The 19,165-nt window shown below is 42.6% G+C and overlaps 1 protein-coding gene across 6 annotated transcripts in view; it reads right to left on the bottom strand.

The window, feature by feature from the left end:
• LOC146684598 (rap1 GTPase-activating protein 1-like) overlaps positions 1-18,274 on the bottom strand; it is a 56,095-nt gene extending 37,821 nt beyond the window's left edge. For 2 of the 6 annotated variants that reach the window (XM_085442759.1, XM_085442760.1), the window contains exon 1: positions 6,987-7,168. In XM_085442759.1, coding sequence (XP_085298885.1) covers positions 6,987-7,030 — 44 coding nt within the window. In that variant the 5' untranslated portion in view covers positions 7,031-7,168. Of the gene's footprint in view, positions 1-6,986; positions 7,171-18,242 lie in introns of those variants that run through there. The other 4 variants (XM_085442765.1, XM_085442756.1, XM_085442758.1 and 1 more) reach the window with 4 other exon arrangements.
• Between the last annotated feature and the right edge of the window lie 891 nt (positions 18,275-19,165).

Genomic DNA, 19,165 nt, shown 5'->3' with positions numbered 1-19,165 from the left:
TGTTCTCCGCAGATGGCTCGTCATTGTGGATGTGAATGTCAGAGTAAATATGCAAGGTGATATGAGAACACAGGCACTGAAGAGCCCTCTGGTTGCCTTGCAGCTCCTATTTGTTTTGCCACTGCCCTTTCGGTACTTGAATGGCCTCCTGCTCTCAAGTATCTCTATCTTGCAGTGTAATTATCTTTTTTCATCAAACAAAATCAGCTCCTCTACACTGTCTTCTCATTGTTCACGGTTAAAATTGAAATAACATGCTTTAGACAATTGATCATCAAAAATCAGAGATAAAAGCCGCTGTTTCTTTCTTTTAAGAAGCACAAAGTATGAAAAACAGCTACTTTCATTAAAATAAACCCTTTTTATGTTAAAGCTGAAACAGGAAGAGAAAACAAGATGAGCGGGGAGATCAGCACATGACCAGCCGACACATCTGCATTATTATACTTTACACTGTTTACCTGTTGTTTTTAGAAAAGACATGACTGCTCAACGTTTTCACTCACAGACTAGATCTTCTAAGAACTAAAAACTGACCCCAGATGAGGTGCAGCTGTCTACTTCCCTCTCAGACCACTTTAATAACAATATGCTTGAAGGTTATGGTAGATTCAGCAGATGATGCCAGCTCTAGCTTCATCTGCTGAACCAGAACTGATTGCTAATCATGCTGTTATTGTCACGGCTGGCGGAGTGAGCCGTGTGGAGTGGAGGAAAAGGAGGACCCAAAATGCAGCAAACTGATGATACGAGATATTATGTGGTGTGTCTCTCTGCTTGACAGCGGGCCGGGCAAAACCTCCGGCGGGCCGGGCAAAACCTCCGGCGGGCCGGGCAAAATCTTTGCCGCCGGGCTGAGTTGGGAAGCGGTAGCGGCTGGTGGGTGAAGGTGCAGTTCGTTGAGTATGAAGTCCTGCGCGAGCGGGTGAAGAGAGTCCAGCAGCCAGGAGTGAGCAGAGATGAGCTGCTGTAGCCTGGCTTCTACAGCGCGGAGACACTCTTCCCCCTCATGCTCGAGCCATAGGTTAACCAACCTGGAAACAGAGTCAATTAGTTCCTCCCGAAGCTCCTCGGGAGGTGCGGATGCCGCTGGGTCCATGTTTGGTCGGCTCGTACTGTCACGGCTGGCGGAGTGAGCCGTGTGGAGTGGAGGAAAAGGAGGACCCAAAATGCAGCAAACTGATGATACGAGTGAAGTTTATTTACACGGTGGCAGTGGCAAAAACAGGCAATGAAGCATGAGTAATGACAAACCTAAACTGGGAGAAACTAAAGAGCAAACCTGAAATCTTACAAAACGGAGAGCGGAGCAGAGAGCCGCAGACCAAGGACCAGGATACCAAGAAACACAGACGAGCCGACCACACACACACACACACACACACACACTTTCAGAACAAAACAGGAAATCTAGAACCCGAACCGGACACAAGGGGGGAGGACACAGAATAACTAGAACAGAGGGAAATAATCACAAAACGCTGGGTCAACGACCCAGGACCATGACAGTACCCCCCCTCCAAGGGCTGGCTCCAGACAGCCCAAAACAAAAACAGACGACCAACCCAGGGCGGGCGGCGGGGGCCCAGGACGGAGGGACCAACACAAGCTCCAGCGAACCGAGAGAATTGTCCAAAACAAAAACACACATGCTGGAGCACGAGAACAAAACACAGTTCAGGAGGCCGGCCCGGAGGCTGACAACTCAGAAGTCCAGGACAGTTCATCTTCTGAGGCCGGCCACGTCGGCGACGTAGATCCATAAGCCGACCGAGCGGAAGGCAGCGGAGTGGAGGCAGTTCAGGGGGCCGACCGTGCACACGGCAGCGACGGGGAAACAGTTCAGGCGGCCGACCGTGCGGACAGCAATGGCGACGATGACACAAGTCTGGAGGCCGACCGCGCGGAAGGCAGCGGCGGCGTCTAGGAGGTCGTCCATATTGACGATGACGCTCCACCAGCGGCCTGGTAGATGACCGCCGATGTCGAGGCGGCAGTTCGGGACCCGAAGGTGGCGTGGCCGTCGCAGCACCAGACGAGACCGAAGCAGCGGCCGGGCCAGGCGAGGCAGATGACGAGGCCGAAGCCGGGCCAGGCGAGGCAGATGACGATGCTGCACCGGGCGAGGATGAAGGCTCGGAGGCTGCAGCTGGCGAGGATGATGAGGCTGCAGCAGGCGACGGCGTGGAAGCCGGAGACTGTAGCGCTGCAGGCGTGGAAGAAGCTGCTGCTGCCCGTGGCATGGATGAAGCTGCAGCTGACGAGGCAGGAGGCTGGACGGGCTCCTCGGGCCCCCCAGCAGGCGAAGCAGGAGGCTGGACGGGCTCCTCGGGCCCCCCAGCGAAAACAGTCTCTGGACCAGTGGGCACCGGGGCCCCTGGAACACACAGGTCAGAACCAGTAGGCGCACGGGCCTCTGGCGCAGGTACGGGTCAGAACCAGCAGGCGCACGGGCCTCTGGCAGGTACGGGTCAGAACCAGCAGGCGCACGGGCCTCTGGCAGGTACGGGTCAGAACCAGCAGGCAGGTACGGGTCAGAACCAGCAGGCAGGTACGGGTCAGAACCAGCAGGCACACGGGCCTCTGGCAGGTACGGGTCAGAACCAGCAGGCACACGGGCCTCTGGCAAACACAAGGCAGACTGCAGCTGCACAGAGCATTGACCCAGCTCGGGCAGCGACAGCCGGATACAGTCCTCAGCTGGCTTCTTAATCTCCAGGGGTCCAGAGTCGGCCGGGGGCTGGGACCCAGCCTCTGGGGAGGCCCTGGAGTGTGTCACAGTCTCTGGGCTGGCCAGCTTTTGAGGACTGATTACAATATTATGTGGTGTGTCTCTCTGCTTGACAGCGGGCCGGGCAAAACCTCCGGCGGGCCGGGCAAAACCTCCGGCGGGCCGGGCAAAATCTTTGCCGCCGGGCTGAGTTGGGAAGCGGTAGCGGCTGGTGGGTGAAGGTGCAGTTCGTTGAGTATGAAGTCCTGTGCGAGCGGGTGAAGAGAGTCCAGCAGCCAGGAGTGAGCAGAGATGAGCTGCTGTAGCCTGGCTTCTACAGCGCGGAGACACTCTTCCCCCTCATGCTCGAGCCATAGGTTAACCAACCTGGAAACAGAGTCAATTAGTTCCTCCCGAAGCTCCTCGGGAGGTGCGGATGCCGCTGGGTCCATGTTTGGTCGGCTCGTACTGTCACGGCTGGCGGAGTGAGCCGTGTGGAGTGGAGGAAAAGGAGGACCCAAAATGCAGCAAACTGATGATACGAGTGAAGTTTATTTACACGGTGGCAGTGGCAAAAACAGGCAATGAAGCATGAGTAATGACAAACCTAAACTGGGAGAAACTAAAGAGCAAACCTGAAATCTTACAAAACGGAGAGCGGAGCAGAGAGCCGCAGACCAAGGACCAGGATACCAAGAAACACAGACGAGCCGACAACGAACACAGACCGACACCCACTATATATACACACACACACAAGGTAATCGGGTAATCGCACACAGGAGGGAAGAACAGCTGATCTGAATACACATGATGACTGGAGGACACAAGCTGAACACAATGACAACAGACACAGACTTTCAGAACAAAACAGGAAATCTAGAACCCGAACCGGACACAAGGGGGGAGGACACAGAATAACTAGAACAGAGGGAAATAATCACAAAACGCTGGGTCAACGACCCAGGACCATGACAGTTATTGTGAAGTATTTTATCTCACACTGTGAAACAACATTTTTTCCAAAGGGTATGTGGGCTTGTTTAATTGAAGAAATGGCAGTTTCAAATCAGCTGACCAGAGAATATGTACTGCAACTGAGGCCTGCTCAGATTACAAAACAGTGCCTGTCTTTCCATTCAGCTGTTTTTGAACAGGATTGAGAAGTATTCTTCCAGTCTTTCAATGGGACACTTCCACATACAGCATCATTGTTTAGGCTGCCTAAAGCTGTCAATGGGTTTATTGGTAGAGCATTCAGTTCATTTAACAAGTCACGGCTCTGTGTTTATCTCTGTGAGATACACACAGAAACATATGTATATGTAACATATAACATATGTCCTGTGTGTAACAGTACTAAGGAATACTTCCAAAAACTCACATTAAAGGTCACATTAAAGCATATGAAAGTCTGGTAATTTCTGTATTCAGTAAAAGAAATTTAGAGAAAGAAAGTGGGTTCCATAACCTACCGAAGGTAAATAATCACACCTAAATTAAGTGGCCCCGCCATTTTCTTTCTAAAATTATGAGCATGCTGTGTCAAAGAAAGAATAATCTGCTGAAAACTGAGGGATCATGTTCACCTAAGTGAATGTCGACGGGATGCAGGGATGAGAGTGTCTTACATATTACTCCCTAATGTTAGCAATCACCCTGACCTATTGAAATGCCAGTGCATTCAAAGACAACGCTAACCAGAAAAAGCACACGCTTCACTTTATACCAAGAGCAGGTCTACATTTCTCACTGCCTTCAATCCATGCTCCACTCTATGAGTGTGACAAACTGGGGAAAACGAGTGCAAACATATCAGCCTACTTGTTAAGAACCAGAACTCCTTACAGCAAAAGGTTAGTGTAAACGGTTTGACTTTGTAATGTTTTATTTTGTACACATGTAGAATGATATATAGACACATTTCACATCTTTATAGGTTTATCTGACCAGCTGTGCGCTCCCTCAAAAACTAACTACACTAGCTATTAACTGAAAATAACAAGAGATGCACCAATTAGGGAACAGTTAGATGTCCTCTAATGGAGTGGGCAGGGCTACAATTATGCTTTAACACTTAATGAAATATATAGACTAGAATTTGCGAATTTACTCCTATATGAGGTTTTGTTATATTACATTAGGTCTCTCTTTTGAAAATGAAAAACAGAGAGTGAAAAGACTTAGAATAAGGCATAATCTTCACTTCTGTGCTGCTTTTCTACCCCATTACCTTCTCACTGGGATGTGTCAAATCTTAATGTGCTCATTACTGAACACACTAGTGATACTTGACAGTTGGTAAGAACAGCTCTAAACAGCAGCAGTAGCAGACCGTGATGCATAAACGCAAAAACATGAGATTTCTGTTTTATGAGGAGTGTTTTCTAACATTAAAATTAAAATTTGTGTGAAAATTTAAACGAAACTAACTTGTTGGTTTGACAAATACACTGCAAATCGGGCTAACCTCCCCACATCATATCATGTAGCTGAAATTTGTCACGGTCCTGGGTCGGGTCAACCCAGCATTTTGAGTTTCTTATGTTTTGGTTTATTTTTGCATTATGGATTGGTTATTCTCTGGTGATACTGTTTTGATTACAATTATATTCTGATTCTTTAGTTATCTGATGATGATGTTGATGACGATGATGATTATGTCTGGTTTAGGTTTTGTTATCTTGCCCTTATGTTTGGTTTAGGTTGCCTGTGCTTGGTCTTCTCTGCCCGTATGTCCCTCTGTTTGTCCATGACGTCATTATGCCTGTTTACGAATCTGTCTCTGTCTGGCGTGTGCTTCCTGTCTTATTTTGTAGGTCTGTGTCCTTTGTCAGTGCGTTCAGCTTTGTGCTCTCCCTGTCTCGTCAGTGTAATCAACGTCAGCCGTGTCTCCCAGCTGTTTCCTCTTTGCTCCGTTCACCTCTTGTATTTAGTGTCTGTGTCTTCCCCTACTCGGTGTCGCATCGTTAACGTCTGTTCACCCTCACTTGCTGCGTGTTTAGGATTTCCAGTCCTCCTGCATCTCTGTTTAGAGTTTTGTTTGCTTTTGTGAGTTTTATTTTATCTTGATGTTCTGCTCCAGCAATAAAGCTGCATTTTCTGTCTAAACCTCGTGTCCTGAGAATCCTGCATTTTGGGTCCACCACTCCTGCCTGCCAGCCACACAGCCGACCATGACAAAATTGAAGAAAAAAAAACAAAACTACAGCTAGTTTAAATATTTACAACTGGTAATATGATATGGGTGTGTGGATCAACACGTTTGACCCTTCCACTAGTAACAGCTCACTTAGAGGAAAATCACAGCTTGCAACTCACTGAACATTCAAATTCAGCAAAAAGCAGTGCTAAGCTACAAAGTATAGGACACCTGGAGACTGCAGTCCTTGGGGCTCCTGGAGGCCGAGATAAGGCCCTGAAAACATACCTCCTCTGAATGGCCAACAGCCAAACATGCTGATGTTGTCATTGCAGCCACTCGCTAAAATTGATACATTGCTCAGCCTAGCAGCAAATGTCCCAGCTAGTTTTCTACTTTCTTGAAGATACTCAAAACACACACAAAAAACACACATGCACACACACACAACGCTTTCACTGTCAGGCATCCAGTTGCACTGGGGCACCTGCTCTTTGACCATTAAAAACATTCTTGGCTGACTCTAATGCCCAGTGTCCTGTAAAAGCTCAAGTGGGCCAAATAAATACACTGCGGACATAAGTGCCCAGTGACAAACACTCAAGTGTACTGCACACATTTCTTTCCTCATAGACAAACAATAAAATATCACATCAAAGGCGAACATGACAATAAATCAGTCTCATACAGAAAAAAACATAGTGCACAATTACAACAGCATGGATTCACAGGAATAGATAGAATTAGTAACTTGAATCTTAACATATTGATTTTGTCACCTTATAGCTTTTGTCACCTGATTTTACCTCGCCATTACTGTGAACAGTTACCCTAATACCTTAACAAATGACCACGAAACAACAACAGCATTAGTATCGGATGGAATAGAAAGATATCAAACTAATAAGCAGGACATTTATGACAAAAGCTGTTTTTTGTTTGCTTTTTTTAAATGACAGGATTCCAGAGCACCAGCAGCACAGACGTGCAAGCACCAATACAGACACAGAATGTGCAGAGTCATCAAAGCAGGTGCTAGAAACAGACACACAAGCACACATACATTCACACTTGATATCCATCTCTGTGAAGATGAATGAGTGATCTAGGAATCAATAGGATTTTCATTCTTACCCCCCATAGGCTCCAAAAGTGAAACTCCTCTTTCTATGCGGCATGCTGGCTAATGGATAGCTGTGAGTCAGTCTACTCAGTGCTGAATGGAGCCAGCACTTGTGTCACTTACGCTGACTGAGCATGTGTGCGTGTGCATGTCAATGTGTGTGTTTGTATTCTTTGCCTGCCGTCTGAGTTCCACTCCCACAGCTGATGTGCCCTGCCTCTTCCTTGCTCACTCGCACTCCTCCTTCGCAAGCAGGGTAGAAACGGCAAGAGGATGCGGGAGGACGAGTGGGAGGGGGCTAGAGGGAGGGCTGCTGACCATGCCAGTCACCTCTGGGAACCAGGGGAAGAGACGCAGTTTTGCTGACTTACTGTCTGTATCTGTATTCCTTCTCTTTAGCATCAAGAACATAGACAAGACACTTCATGTCTATTTTTACTTAAAATTTGTGTAGTTATAAGCACACAGCTCTGACAGCAGTGAGTCCACACATAAACCTGGGAATAATACTGTATATGATGTCAGCAAGGCAGAGGTGCTCTTGGCATTGTGAAACAAGTCAAGCAACAGTTGTTCTCCCACCTCTTATGTCACTGGAAAAAGAGCTGGTCAAGCAAGTACATCGAAAGATAATTCATCATTTTTCACAGATGTCCTATTCTAAGAGTCTTGTCACACCTGCGTGAAAACTCTAAACAGGTTTCTTATCTGTTACTTCAGCTCATCTCTTGCACACCCATCACCTGCGGTATGCACGCAAAATGAGGGTTAATGAAACACACAGTTCTCCTGCTTTACTATTAAGTGAGTCAATCAAATGACGTGAAAGGCTGGACACAAAAGGAGACTGTCTGTAGACTCTCCTTTGGCAGGCTGCTGCATCTGATAAACTGGCAGGAGTGACAACAATGCTGTCATGGATTACTGAATAAAGAAGGATTGCAGTCACAAGAGTCACCCAGCTATCTGACATAGATTCACTTCCAAAGCATTTGTATTATGCCTGATGAGCACAACAGATGTTTTCATGATTTCTGTTAGGCGGGACATATGTAGCTGTGTTTATGGGAAAAGCAGTGTTTTTAGCTGGCAACAGCTGATTTGAAATGAAACGGTGTAAAATGGAAACTAAGTCAAATCTACCAAACCAGACTTTAATCTCCCAAAGGACCAATGATGTCTTCATTACATTAACTGCAATGCACTCCCAGTAACTGACCAGAGAAGCACGTAATGAATCAACGGGTGCACTAAACAAGCGCAATGAAGCTGTTAGACAATTGCATCATCTCTCCAAAATTACATCACCACTTTCCTCTGCAACAGCAATCACCTAAAAAACAATGTACCGCAGTCCTTGGCTGACTTTGTTGGTAGTAGGCTTCACCTTGTCTCTTGGCCATGTGCGAGACAATCTAACTTTATCTTACTGAATAGATCTTTGGCTGATAAAGACTTGATTGAATAATATTGATTGTTGCTGTAATTGATTTTTTTGACAGTCAGACACAGAGTCTCACTCACGGTAAACCCTCTGGGTCTCTAAGGTGGTTGGTCTCTGAAAAATCTCCAAAACAGCTGGACGGCAGTTTGCACAATTAAGGCTACTTAAACCTGGTTGATCCCGACACTTCATCTCTAGTGCCACCTTGAGGCTGATATTAATTGTTTTGTGTGGCTACAATCATGCCAGGGTTTCCTCCAGAAAACCAGAAAACCATAACACCAACAATTTATCGTTGCGCTGATTTGCTCTAGTGATATCAACTATAGCTAACTGTGAAGTGCAGACAAAACATCAAAGCTCTGTTGGTGTAGGTGCATCTCTGGACACTGAGTGGGTGACCAGAGAGCAAAAAGCTGCTTATTAACACATTTTGAGTGCTTTCCAATAGCCCCACACAACAAGGTATTCAGCTTCAGAGTGGCACTATGACTGATACGTAATCTTGCTTATCTTAAAGTGAAGTGATATGCATTTCTTTTCTCTCTCTTTTTTTAACTGTATTTATCAGGAAATTGTGGCTCTTGGCTCAAAATAAGGCACGATTAACCTTGTTAACCTCATATTATTGTAGAGTGTTTACCTTACAGGCAACTGTTGTTATGATTTGATTCTGTGTAAGTAAAACTGAATTGAATTGAATAATATGTTTTTCAAAGACATGGGATAACACAGAGCGATAGACAACCTTCCGCACTGACATTCACACCTATGGGCTATTTAGAATCACCAGTTAACCTAATCCCACTAACTGCATCTCTTTGGACCACAGGGGGAAGAGAGGGAAACCATAGAGAACCCTCGCAGACACCGGGCGAAGATGCGAACTCCACCCGTAAGAAGTGGTTTGGAAAAAGTTCCACAGTAAGGTCCTCTGAGTGAGCCCACAGTGTTAACCACCAAGACACTGTGTGGCCATTCTTCAGCTGTTACCTACAGAAGGGAGCGTTTTTGCTCCTAATGTGTTGGAATCTTATTTAACGTGGCTGAAATAAGTGCATGGCTATCAGATAAGCAGGTAAAAAAAAATTTTAAGCTTAACTTATGCTTCTTTATATGTTTTTATATATTATTTTGTTTCATGGCAACATTAGGCCAACAACAGAAACACTGCTGCCTTTAACCAGCCCAGTGACACACACTCACATATACACACCCACCTCAGCTTTTGTCAGGTTAAAACTTGTGTTTTGTGTAATGCTCACCCAAAGGATAATATGACATTACCTGCCAAACAGCAAAGTCTTGGAACATCATTGATCACAGAACAAGGAAACTGCTCTGTGATCAATTAACAGATCATGGACAGATGTTAAAAAGGCAAATCTGTTACAGTAGCTGATAAAACAATAAAGCCCATTTTAAAATGTAATAAAGTAAAACAAACCCAAACAAAAATAAGAAAAATACAGTAAAAATCTGCAAATACAGAACATGAGAGCAGCACAATATTGCATCAATGAGTAGTGAGCTAAAGGACTGATGAATGTGTTTTACATCCTGAAAATCTTTATATCACGTGAAACATAAACATCTACAATCAAATCATTAGTTCAATTACAAACAAACATCTTTATAATAGTACCGCCACAGCCCAAGTCTATTTAAGTACCACTCTATTGATTTAGCCTGTCAGTCTTGTTGCTACCTTCAGTCTCCTGCCCTGACAATTCAATTAAGTACAGCAGCTGTGGTGCGTGTGATGCATTTGAATGAATGCAGCCCAGACAGAAGCCTTTAATCACATCACCTCAGGAACAAGGCCCAGAGCTCTGAGAAGCACTGGCTCCTCTTTTGTCTTAAAGGAAGTGGAGGGGCAGGAAGACAGGCAGGAAAACTCTTGGGAGAACAGAAAAAAAACAAGGAGATCCTTTCCCGATAGCTTTGTCGTCGCACTTAGAGAAACTACAGACACAGCACCGTCAGCAAAAACAGCTTGCAAAGGACCCTTGGTGTCCCAAAGATGTAGATTTTCTCATTTAGGGCTGAAAAATCTAAATATCCATTATTACCTTGTTCAAATCAGAGTCCTTGTTATTTTAATAAATGACAATGATGAATGTTACTAGTACTGCAGGTGAAAATGTAGGTTGCATGCTCCCTCTTGCAGTCATTCAGCCCCATAATCTCAATAATTTATTTTCAGTCTGGGCGGTTGAAAGGGTTGCAGCAGTAGGGCAGATGTTGATGTCAAGTTGGTGTGTGGTATAAGAGGGGGTGAGGAGTGGACAGAACAGAGGTAAAGATCGCTCATTCATTTTTATGTGTTTTATGTGTCAGGAAATTTGCTCCCGAATAAATGCTGAGCCCGTCTGAAGAGAAGCAGATGCTGATTAAACAAGCAACACATGCAAAGGCTTTTGTTCAGTGGGTCATCATTTTTTATTTGATTTCCTTTAATGTATGGGTTTGTTTAAAGCCGAATAAACATTACTAATCTAATCTATTACATACTAGCATGTGGTTTAAGGCGAAGCATATCACTGCTGGCTCAACAAAAATTTTGTTCAAATAAAAAACAAGAAAGCAAACTGTTTATTCGAATGACCTTTTATGGAATTGAAATGTCTCACAATCTACAAGGCATACTTACTTTTAAATTATCTTTTTTTTAATTGATTCAAGGTTGATAAAATTATTAATGTTTTGGGTGAGAAGGACTAACCAGTAGATGCTAAAGAGCAAACAGCCCCTGAAAGAACGAGGTTAATCATTCCACAATATTTATACTTCACTGGGATGAACAAACTGCCTATGGCGGCTGTATACATTGTAAATATTTTTCCGTTACTTGGCTTTACAAAGAGCACACATATACGTGGATCTCTGGAGAGGGTGAGTTTGAGGAGGAAATGGGGTACCATACAAATATTTGAAGGAAGTGAATATTTAAAGGGCAGCTTTTGCGCCTTGAGGCGACTTTTGTTGTGATTTGGCGCTATATAAATAAAATTGAATTGAATTGAAATTTCTTTGAAGAATAAGAGGTGCTTTATATCTGAGTGTTTCATTTTTACTACAGTTTATTTGCTTCACTTAATGAGTCTAAGAGTGCACGGCTCTCAAGTCGCACTGGCCAGAAGACAGAAGAAGGTTTATGACTCCAATTCACTTTGTCATAATTTCAAGAAACTTTAAGTAGTATTTAATATTATGTTTCACTTTTAATTCAGCTCTCCATCTCACTTCTTCTTCACTTTCTAAAGATCAGTTTCACATCCTGTGTTCAATATCTGGACATACTTGGCCTCCTCTAGCACGCATTCAAAAATAACAAGAAGTTACAGTAATGATTGCAGACCATCTGACTGGAAGGAATAGAGCGAGCCCACTGACCCATCCTCCTCCCACTGAGGTCACGTGCCCCTCGGGCCTCTGGGAGCGGCTGCAAACAGCCTCACGCGCACACTGTGGCCTTTCATAGCCTTGCTGTTTGGGGGCCAGGATATTATGGTGGAAGGGGCTAAAGAAAAGAGGTGCTGTTGTAGTGTGCTTAAAGTGAATGGGCCCCATATGTTCCACCCTTTATGTGCAGCTCTTTGGTCTGGTTCCACTTCTATTAATTTCATTAGCAGGAGACTGACCATTATCTTTGGTAACAGGAGTCATTATGCGACTTTATCCCATGAAATGGTATTATCTCAAATTTTAAAAGGGATTACCAATAGCTAATATCATGAGATCAATAAATCATGGCAATGTGTCTTCTTTAGACAATTATAATCTTATAGAGGAAGAGCACAACAGCCCCAGGGACATGTTGCTCATTGATCTTTTTTTTTATTATTATTTTTGCCGAGAAAGATTTATTTCACTTAAATTGGTACATATTCAGGGCCGTGCTATCTCTCCACTGTGTCTGGGGCAGCTCTGTGATGGATGGTTCCTTGCGACTGAGAAGGACTTTGCCTTCATGCCAGGTGATCAATACATGACTCGCCACAGCAGAGATAGACTCGGCCCAGCTCCAGTCGGCTTTAAATCCCACAGTCGGTAGATAAATGTCAAAAAGCTAAAGGGTAATTTTTAATCCTGTTTCTCTCACGCTGGGAGTAAATTTGATGCCTCACATTTCCACCGGAAACTATTGCGAAATTGACCAGTGTAATATTAGCTGTTTGTATTCAGATAAGGTGGCAATGAAAGGCTCAATAAAAAAGTTGGATAAGACACAGAGTACCTCTACACTGGGGTGACTTCAAGTGTCTACATGAGCATATATTCATTTCTAAGTGGTGCTTAAGAGAAAGCAAAGTCACAGTGCCCTCTGCTGGAAACCGGAAAGGTTCACATTAATATGAGATATGCCGCACAATAAATCAAGTATTTATTGGAATACATATTCAAATCAAAATTTTTCATCCAAAAAGACAAATTTGAATTTATTTTAACAGAAAATGTCTGATTTTAATCAGTTATTACTAAGTAATTTTCTCATAAAACATTTTTGATAAATGGAAGTTTTATTCATAAACTTTTCTATGAAAAAAAGCAAAATAAAGGGTTTGATGCCACCATTTGGCTGCAGCCTTTCTGTGTGGAGGTTGCATGTTCTCCTTGGGTCTGCATGGGTTAAAATTCTGTCACAGACTTTAAGCTGTTGTGATAGCTGGCACGTAGCGTGCATTAATGTCATCAAACCTACCTATTTTAATCATTGAACCTTTCTCCTTCTCTGCATGATTTTGTTGCAATTTTTAGGTCAAACAAATTTGAGGCATTCTTAGCGATAAGGGGAAGACTGCAAAATCGTGTGCAATCTGTAAAAAAGACACTTCAAGTAACTGCACTAATGGGTCTTGAGAGAAATTTCCCTGATTAAGGACTTGCATACAAAGATCCATCAGAGTTTTTTGGGTTAAATGTGAATAAAGACATCTTAATTGTTATTTAAAAAGAGATTGCCTTGGAGATTTTTTTAAAATAATAATTATTTTTAAGTCTATTTAAGGCCCTTCCAAAGAATACTTCAAATAATTTGAATCTAGGTAGTTGACCCACTTGAAAATTTTCATCTGTTCTCTAATACACCAGATAGTCAAAATCAAACCAAATCAGATCCTCGGGTTTAGCGTCTATTTTTGTTAAGAGCTCAATAAAAGCCTAAAGGAACTGGGTGGAGGGTCAGAGCTTCTGCAGTGAAACAGCAGGTGTCTCCAAAAATAGAGGTGAACTTCTGCATGTGTCACCTAGAAAACCTTACACTGTGGTGTCACAGAGGGCAGATGTGTTGATGAGTCAGGAAATGTGCTCCCCAGATACAATCTGGTGTGTGGAGTCTTCATAGCAGCTCGCTGGTGCAGAAACAATATTACACGATCAAAGCGAGGAACAGTACATACTATTCATTATTTATGCTGGCTTCATGCTTCAGTGAGAATTACCGTTTCATGCAGACATATCAACATTCATAATTTCTAAAGAAGGATACCAGTTTGTTACAGATAATGAGTGAGATACAGAATAAATTATAGAATTGAATGCCTTAACTTATAATATCGAAGCCCTTGTGATGGTAGAGTTGTTAGCATTTAACTGTTTTGTACCCGATAAAAGACTTACTGTTAGTCGCACATGTTAAATTCCAGCACAAAGATAATCGGGTTACACAGTTTCATCATCCACAGTAAATGCAGTTACATTATTTACTGAAGCTAATCAGAGCTAGCAGGATGAATCAATAGATATCATATGTACCCTGCACTGCAGCAATACTGGAATACAGTGTGCCTGCTTTTTACTGCATTCTGCACCATTTAAAATGCATCAATTCTATAAAATTCTGCAGTAATTCATTTTATCTCAATGACTTTACAGATGACATATGGCACATGATTAAAGACCTTTATTTAAAGGTTTAGCTTCTTGTTGTTGGACTGGATCTGTGCAGTAGCGAGGTTAGGCACTTTGAAAATAACCTGTCAGAACTCGTTCTTTACAAGATTACTATTTCTCTAGTCACCTCCATCACGCAGGGGAAGGACAATAAGGATTTTCCCAAAAGACTTTAAAAAGAAAAGAAGGCCTAAGCCACTGAGCCACAGACTCAAAGTGATGACGGACGCTCCTCTGAATGTTAATGAGGCTGACTTCAAAGAGTGTGACTGTTCAGAACAGCACAGAGTAAACTAATTCAAGTAAAACTCTGTGATTATGGCCATGCACTTTGGCAGGTAATGAAACTGCTGAATTAGAAACAGTGCAAAGGCAACTTGTGATGAAAATCAAGAATAAATATAGATGCAGGGCAACAGTGACTCATTTAAATCCCTTCAAAGAGAGACTATACTTTCAGTCTAATAAGCTGTTTGCACTGGTCCAACTGACATCTTCCTCTGAGTGGAGAATGCACATAAATACAGTCTGCAGATGAATAATTCAGAAGGCAGGGAAATTATCCATCCAGTCTCTTTAAAAAAAAAGAAAGGCTTTTATGCATCAGCATGAAGATTTAAATATTCTTTGGTTGTGGTTGCAACAGCACTAGGACAGGTTTATAATTAGGATATCTGATTTCAAAGCACAACACAGTGACTTTTAATGAAGAAAGGTGGAAAATCTATGAAAAAAAAAAAACCCAAACATTCAGAATGCCTTTTCTGCTTTTTCATCACATTAACTATCCCTCCCCCATGTTCTCAGAATGAAACAGCACGCCCTCTAATGCATCTTCTCATCCCCTCAGAAATGTTAACGACAAAAGGCTTGTATTTCATACATCACGGGCGGGGCTGTGATTTACAAAAGGGTTCGATAATATACTGGACATCAAACATTAAAAGGGCAAGAGCACAGGAGAGAGAAAAAATGTGCTGTCACAGAGAGCAACTTCACAGAGCTGCATGTGTATATGTCTGACACGGTGCCAACGGGGCTTCTTACATGTATGATGAAAGAATGTCTCAGGAGCAGCCAGTGGCCTCACATGAACCAGCATATAAATAATACACATATAATCTAGCAAAACCTGTGTGGAAACTGACTGAAGGAACAATAAAGAAGAAAAAAGCCAATGACTTTAAGTTTATAAGGTTACTATGAGTCAGACATTTAGCAAGTCTGAATATAGGGACAGATAAAAAGAGCTCTGTTGACACAGTAATGGATCAGACAGATAATTATAGACCGACAAGTACAGTTTCAATTAAACTTTCAAAACAGTCACTTACAAAACAGATACGTAATAAAGAGGCATAAAAAGAGACGCGTTCTCATGCTTTACAGCCTCGCTGTAGCCTTTTATGATCAGTAAAGCTGAGATAACGCTTTACAAAACACAGCAGTCAAGGTGAGAATAGATAAGCATGAATATAATCTGTTTTATGTCACTGAAATGGAAGTTGTTTTTATTTTTGGCAATGTTCCATAGATGGAGAAAGCGTAAGTGATGTCCCTTCATTTTCACTAAAATGAAATAAAATGTACACTTTGTCAAAAACATTTTTTGCAATAGTGACACAAGAAGAGACCCAGAATGACTTGTGTCCCCCCAATTTCTTTGATTATAACTAAAGATGTCACAGTGGTACATGCAGTTATTAAAAAATGCATTATCAGTGATAAGAAAATGGGGGGGAAAAGATATTAATTAAATGTTCCACTTAAGACAAAATAGCTACAAAACAATTTGTTCCAACTGTGATTTAACCTCACAGACTCTCTGCTTGCAATGCAAGATTTGATTAAAGATTACACAACAGTGATTTCAAACTTCCCCACCCCGGGACGCTGCCAGGCCCAATTAGGTTGTTACCTTGAGGTCTCCTCCCTTTGCTCATCATCCCATTTTCTTTTTTTTCTTTTTCTTTTGAAAGAGAAACCAGTAAATCTAAATGTAGTTCCATTCTTTTATATCGTGCAGACCTCGTGAATTAACAAATATATTGCGGTTTTATTATGCATGTGCTGAATGAGAATGAAAATACAGGAAAGCAAGTAAGTCTGTTTTCTCTGTGGGGCTTCAGGGTTTCTTTTTCTGTTGATTTACTTGCTGGAACATCATCTGTTGATTTACTTGCTGGGAAATCTTTCTACAGTGAGATCTTAAGCTGTGAAAGTAAAGGTCCTGTTACATTTAATAATAGAAAAGGCTGCTGCACGGTGGGACTGGCTGCCAGAGCACACTACTTGAGTGCACAGCTTCCCATGGCCACTGTAGTGACAGACAGAGAGGCACTCAGCTGAGAGCAAAGAAAAAGATTCAATGCAAGGTAGGTGTGAACATGGAAGTGAATGGAAAGAGTTGCAGGTGAGAAGATGTTGCATAGAAAGATAAAAGAAAAAAGGATGAAAAGATGGTGCTGCAAATGGAATGACTGGTGTAGCTAGAAAAATGCGTGATGGAGGCACTGAAGGATGAAGGGATGCAAGGACAGAGCAGGTGACGCTGATCTGATCTGAAATCTGTGCACCCATTTAATTTTAAATATTGTTATACAGAGGCTTTTCTACCTGTTAAACCACATCTATTTAATAGCATGCGATAATTCTCCAAAATGGATTACTCCCATTGAAACTATATTGCATCACTCCAAACACATCCCAAGTAGAAGAGGTGAGCGCCAACAAAAATACAGAGAAAATTCCTCTGCTCAGATGCAGAATTATTCACTGAAGGCACAGAGCCATGAAATAGACTAAAACACCAGTCAGCCCCGCAGAAACACAGATCACATGAGGTATTCAGTGCAATGCAGCATTTATAGCTGCAGCATGTCACTTGTCTTTATGATGTATTTATGTGTTTCTGTCAGTAAACCAGGTGGTTCCAGTCTTTACTGGTCTTCCATGCAGTCCATGCAGTCCAAAGTTTAGAGATCAAAGCCATTATCAATCCATCCCTTAAAGCTATGAATTGTCACTTATTCTTAGTTTAATTTTACACACTCTAAAGTAGGTCACATGCGGTGCTTCGTGAAGCGAAAGTGACACTATTGCAGTCTTCCAAAAAGGGTACACAAAGGAGTAAACCATCATGCCTTGTAGTCTAGCACTCACGATTCACAAATTTGCCAAGCGCCAACACACACAGCAAAAAGTGTGTTCAATCCACACACACAAAACACCCAAAGAGACTGAACACTGAATTTAATATGCAGCCTCCAACAAGCAGTCAGCCAAATGAGGTGGTGATGTGCAAGAAGATGTAGTCCATTACTCATGCTGGAGGGTCAGACAACACACACTCAGGACTTCTCCGACAGGAAAAAAGAAGTTAAATGGATCAAGAGAAAATGTCATTTTCCATCAAATGCCTCAAAGATCTATAAACAGAAAAGAACAGAAAAGGTGCTTAAAAATGCATCGTAACTGAAGATACAGCAGCAACAACCCAGAAGAAAGTGATAATAATACATAAAATTCTCTCATACTAACAAAATCAAAGCCTGACTCCTGCTAGGACGGATGATCACATAAACGCTGAACCCCTGCTTGTGTATTCCACATTTTGTTATTACAATTTTACATTTTACTTATTCGTGTTGCACACAGTGTTTTGAGTCTCTTAAAATTCGTTTTATGCTGTAAATACAGAACATGTATTACTCACACAAACGTACAATGCAGATCCACGCTAAGTGTCGGCAGTTACACAGCTGATTCCAGGACGGGACAACGTGACAAAACTTGAACAAGGACCGCTATACTAGCCCTGACTATATGCTATACTAGCCCGGCTGTTTGATATCGGCTATAAGTGTCCTGCACCTCGGCCACACGCTAACGACAGAAACGTGGGGAGTAGCATATCAGAGCACAGTACCTTTGCTGTTGTCTTCTGGCAGACGGCTGGAAGTGAATGAATGTGTGACGCGGACTACACTGAAGATGAATGGATGGTGCGCTGCCTAGCAACCAAACGACCAATGGGCTATTTGGTGCAAGAAAATTTGTAGGAGAAAATACACTCACGGCACACTTTACCTACAAGTACACCTTGTAGGTACTGCCTTAATTCACTCCTCAGAGATTTTGGTGCACACTGAATCTCTTCCAGAGTTTCACCACATGCCAAGTGTCCTTTGTTGGATTGAGATCCGGTCATTTGAGCACATCGAACAACTTAACCCGATTTTAGTTGATTGAGTTTTGTGGCATAGTGTGTTTGTCCTGCTGGAAACAGCCATCAAAGAATGGGTACACTTTGTCATCGTTAAAATCACATCTAAACCCTTTCCACCTTCATGACACCAGCATACAGCATGTATCCTGCTCCTTGTCGGTCTGTAGGACACACCCCGAAGTCTATATAACTCCACCTCTTTCGCCTGGTAGACCTCTTACCTCGTTACCACAAGGCTGAGAAGAAAGAGCCTGTAAGTTAAGGAGACTGCTGAACCTTTTAAGTGATTACCGTGCAATGTAAAGAGATAGTTTCTCACTTGAATGCATGGTTGTGTTACACTGGATCACCGTACTGTTAATTAAAAAAAACTGAATGCATTTGTGGCATAAATGTTCCTCATTTACTGAATCACTTCAGTAGCAGTGATAGCACTTCTTAGTTGTCATTTTCTGTTTCATTCTTGTTTGAATCAATAGAAAGAATCCATCTATTTGTTAAATCTACCAAATTATAATCTTTGGAACTGCCTTCTGTGTTTAAATGGGCACACTACATTGAATGTTTTCCGTGCCAGCACAACCAACTTCAATGTTTTTTCATTCATAAAGGGGTGGACATGC

Source organism: Copadichromis virginalis, linkage group LG20, assembly GCF_057382275.1.
Source record: "Copadichromis virginalis isolate Kocher_CV1m ecotype Utaka linkage group LG20, C_Virginalis_male_GT1.1, whole genome shotgun sequence".
Taxonomy (NCBI): domain Eukaryota; kingdom Metazoa; phylum Chordata; class Actinopteri; order Cichliformes; family Cichlidae; genus Copadichromis; species Copadichromis virginalis.
Note: the sequence above shows the minus strand (reverse complement) of the source record. Positions and strands in the feature narration are given on the sequence as shown.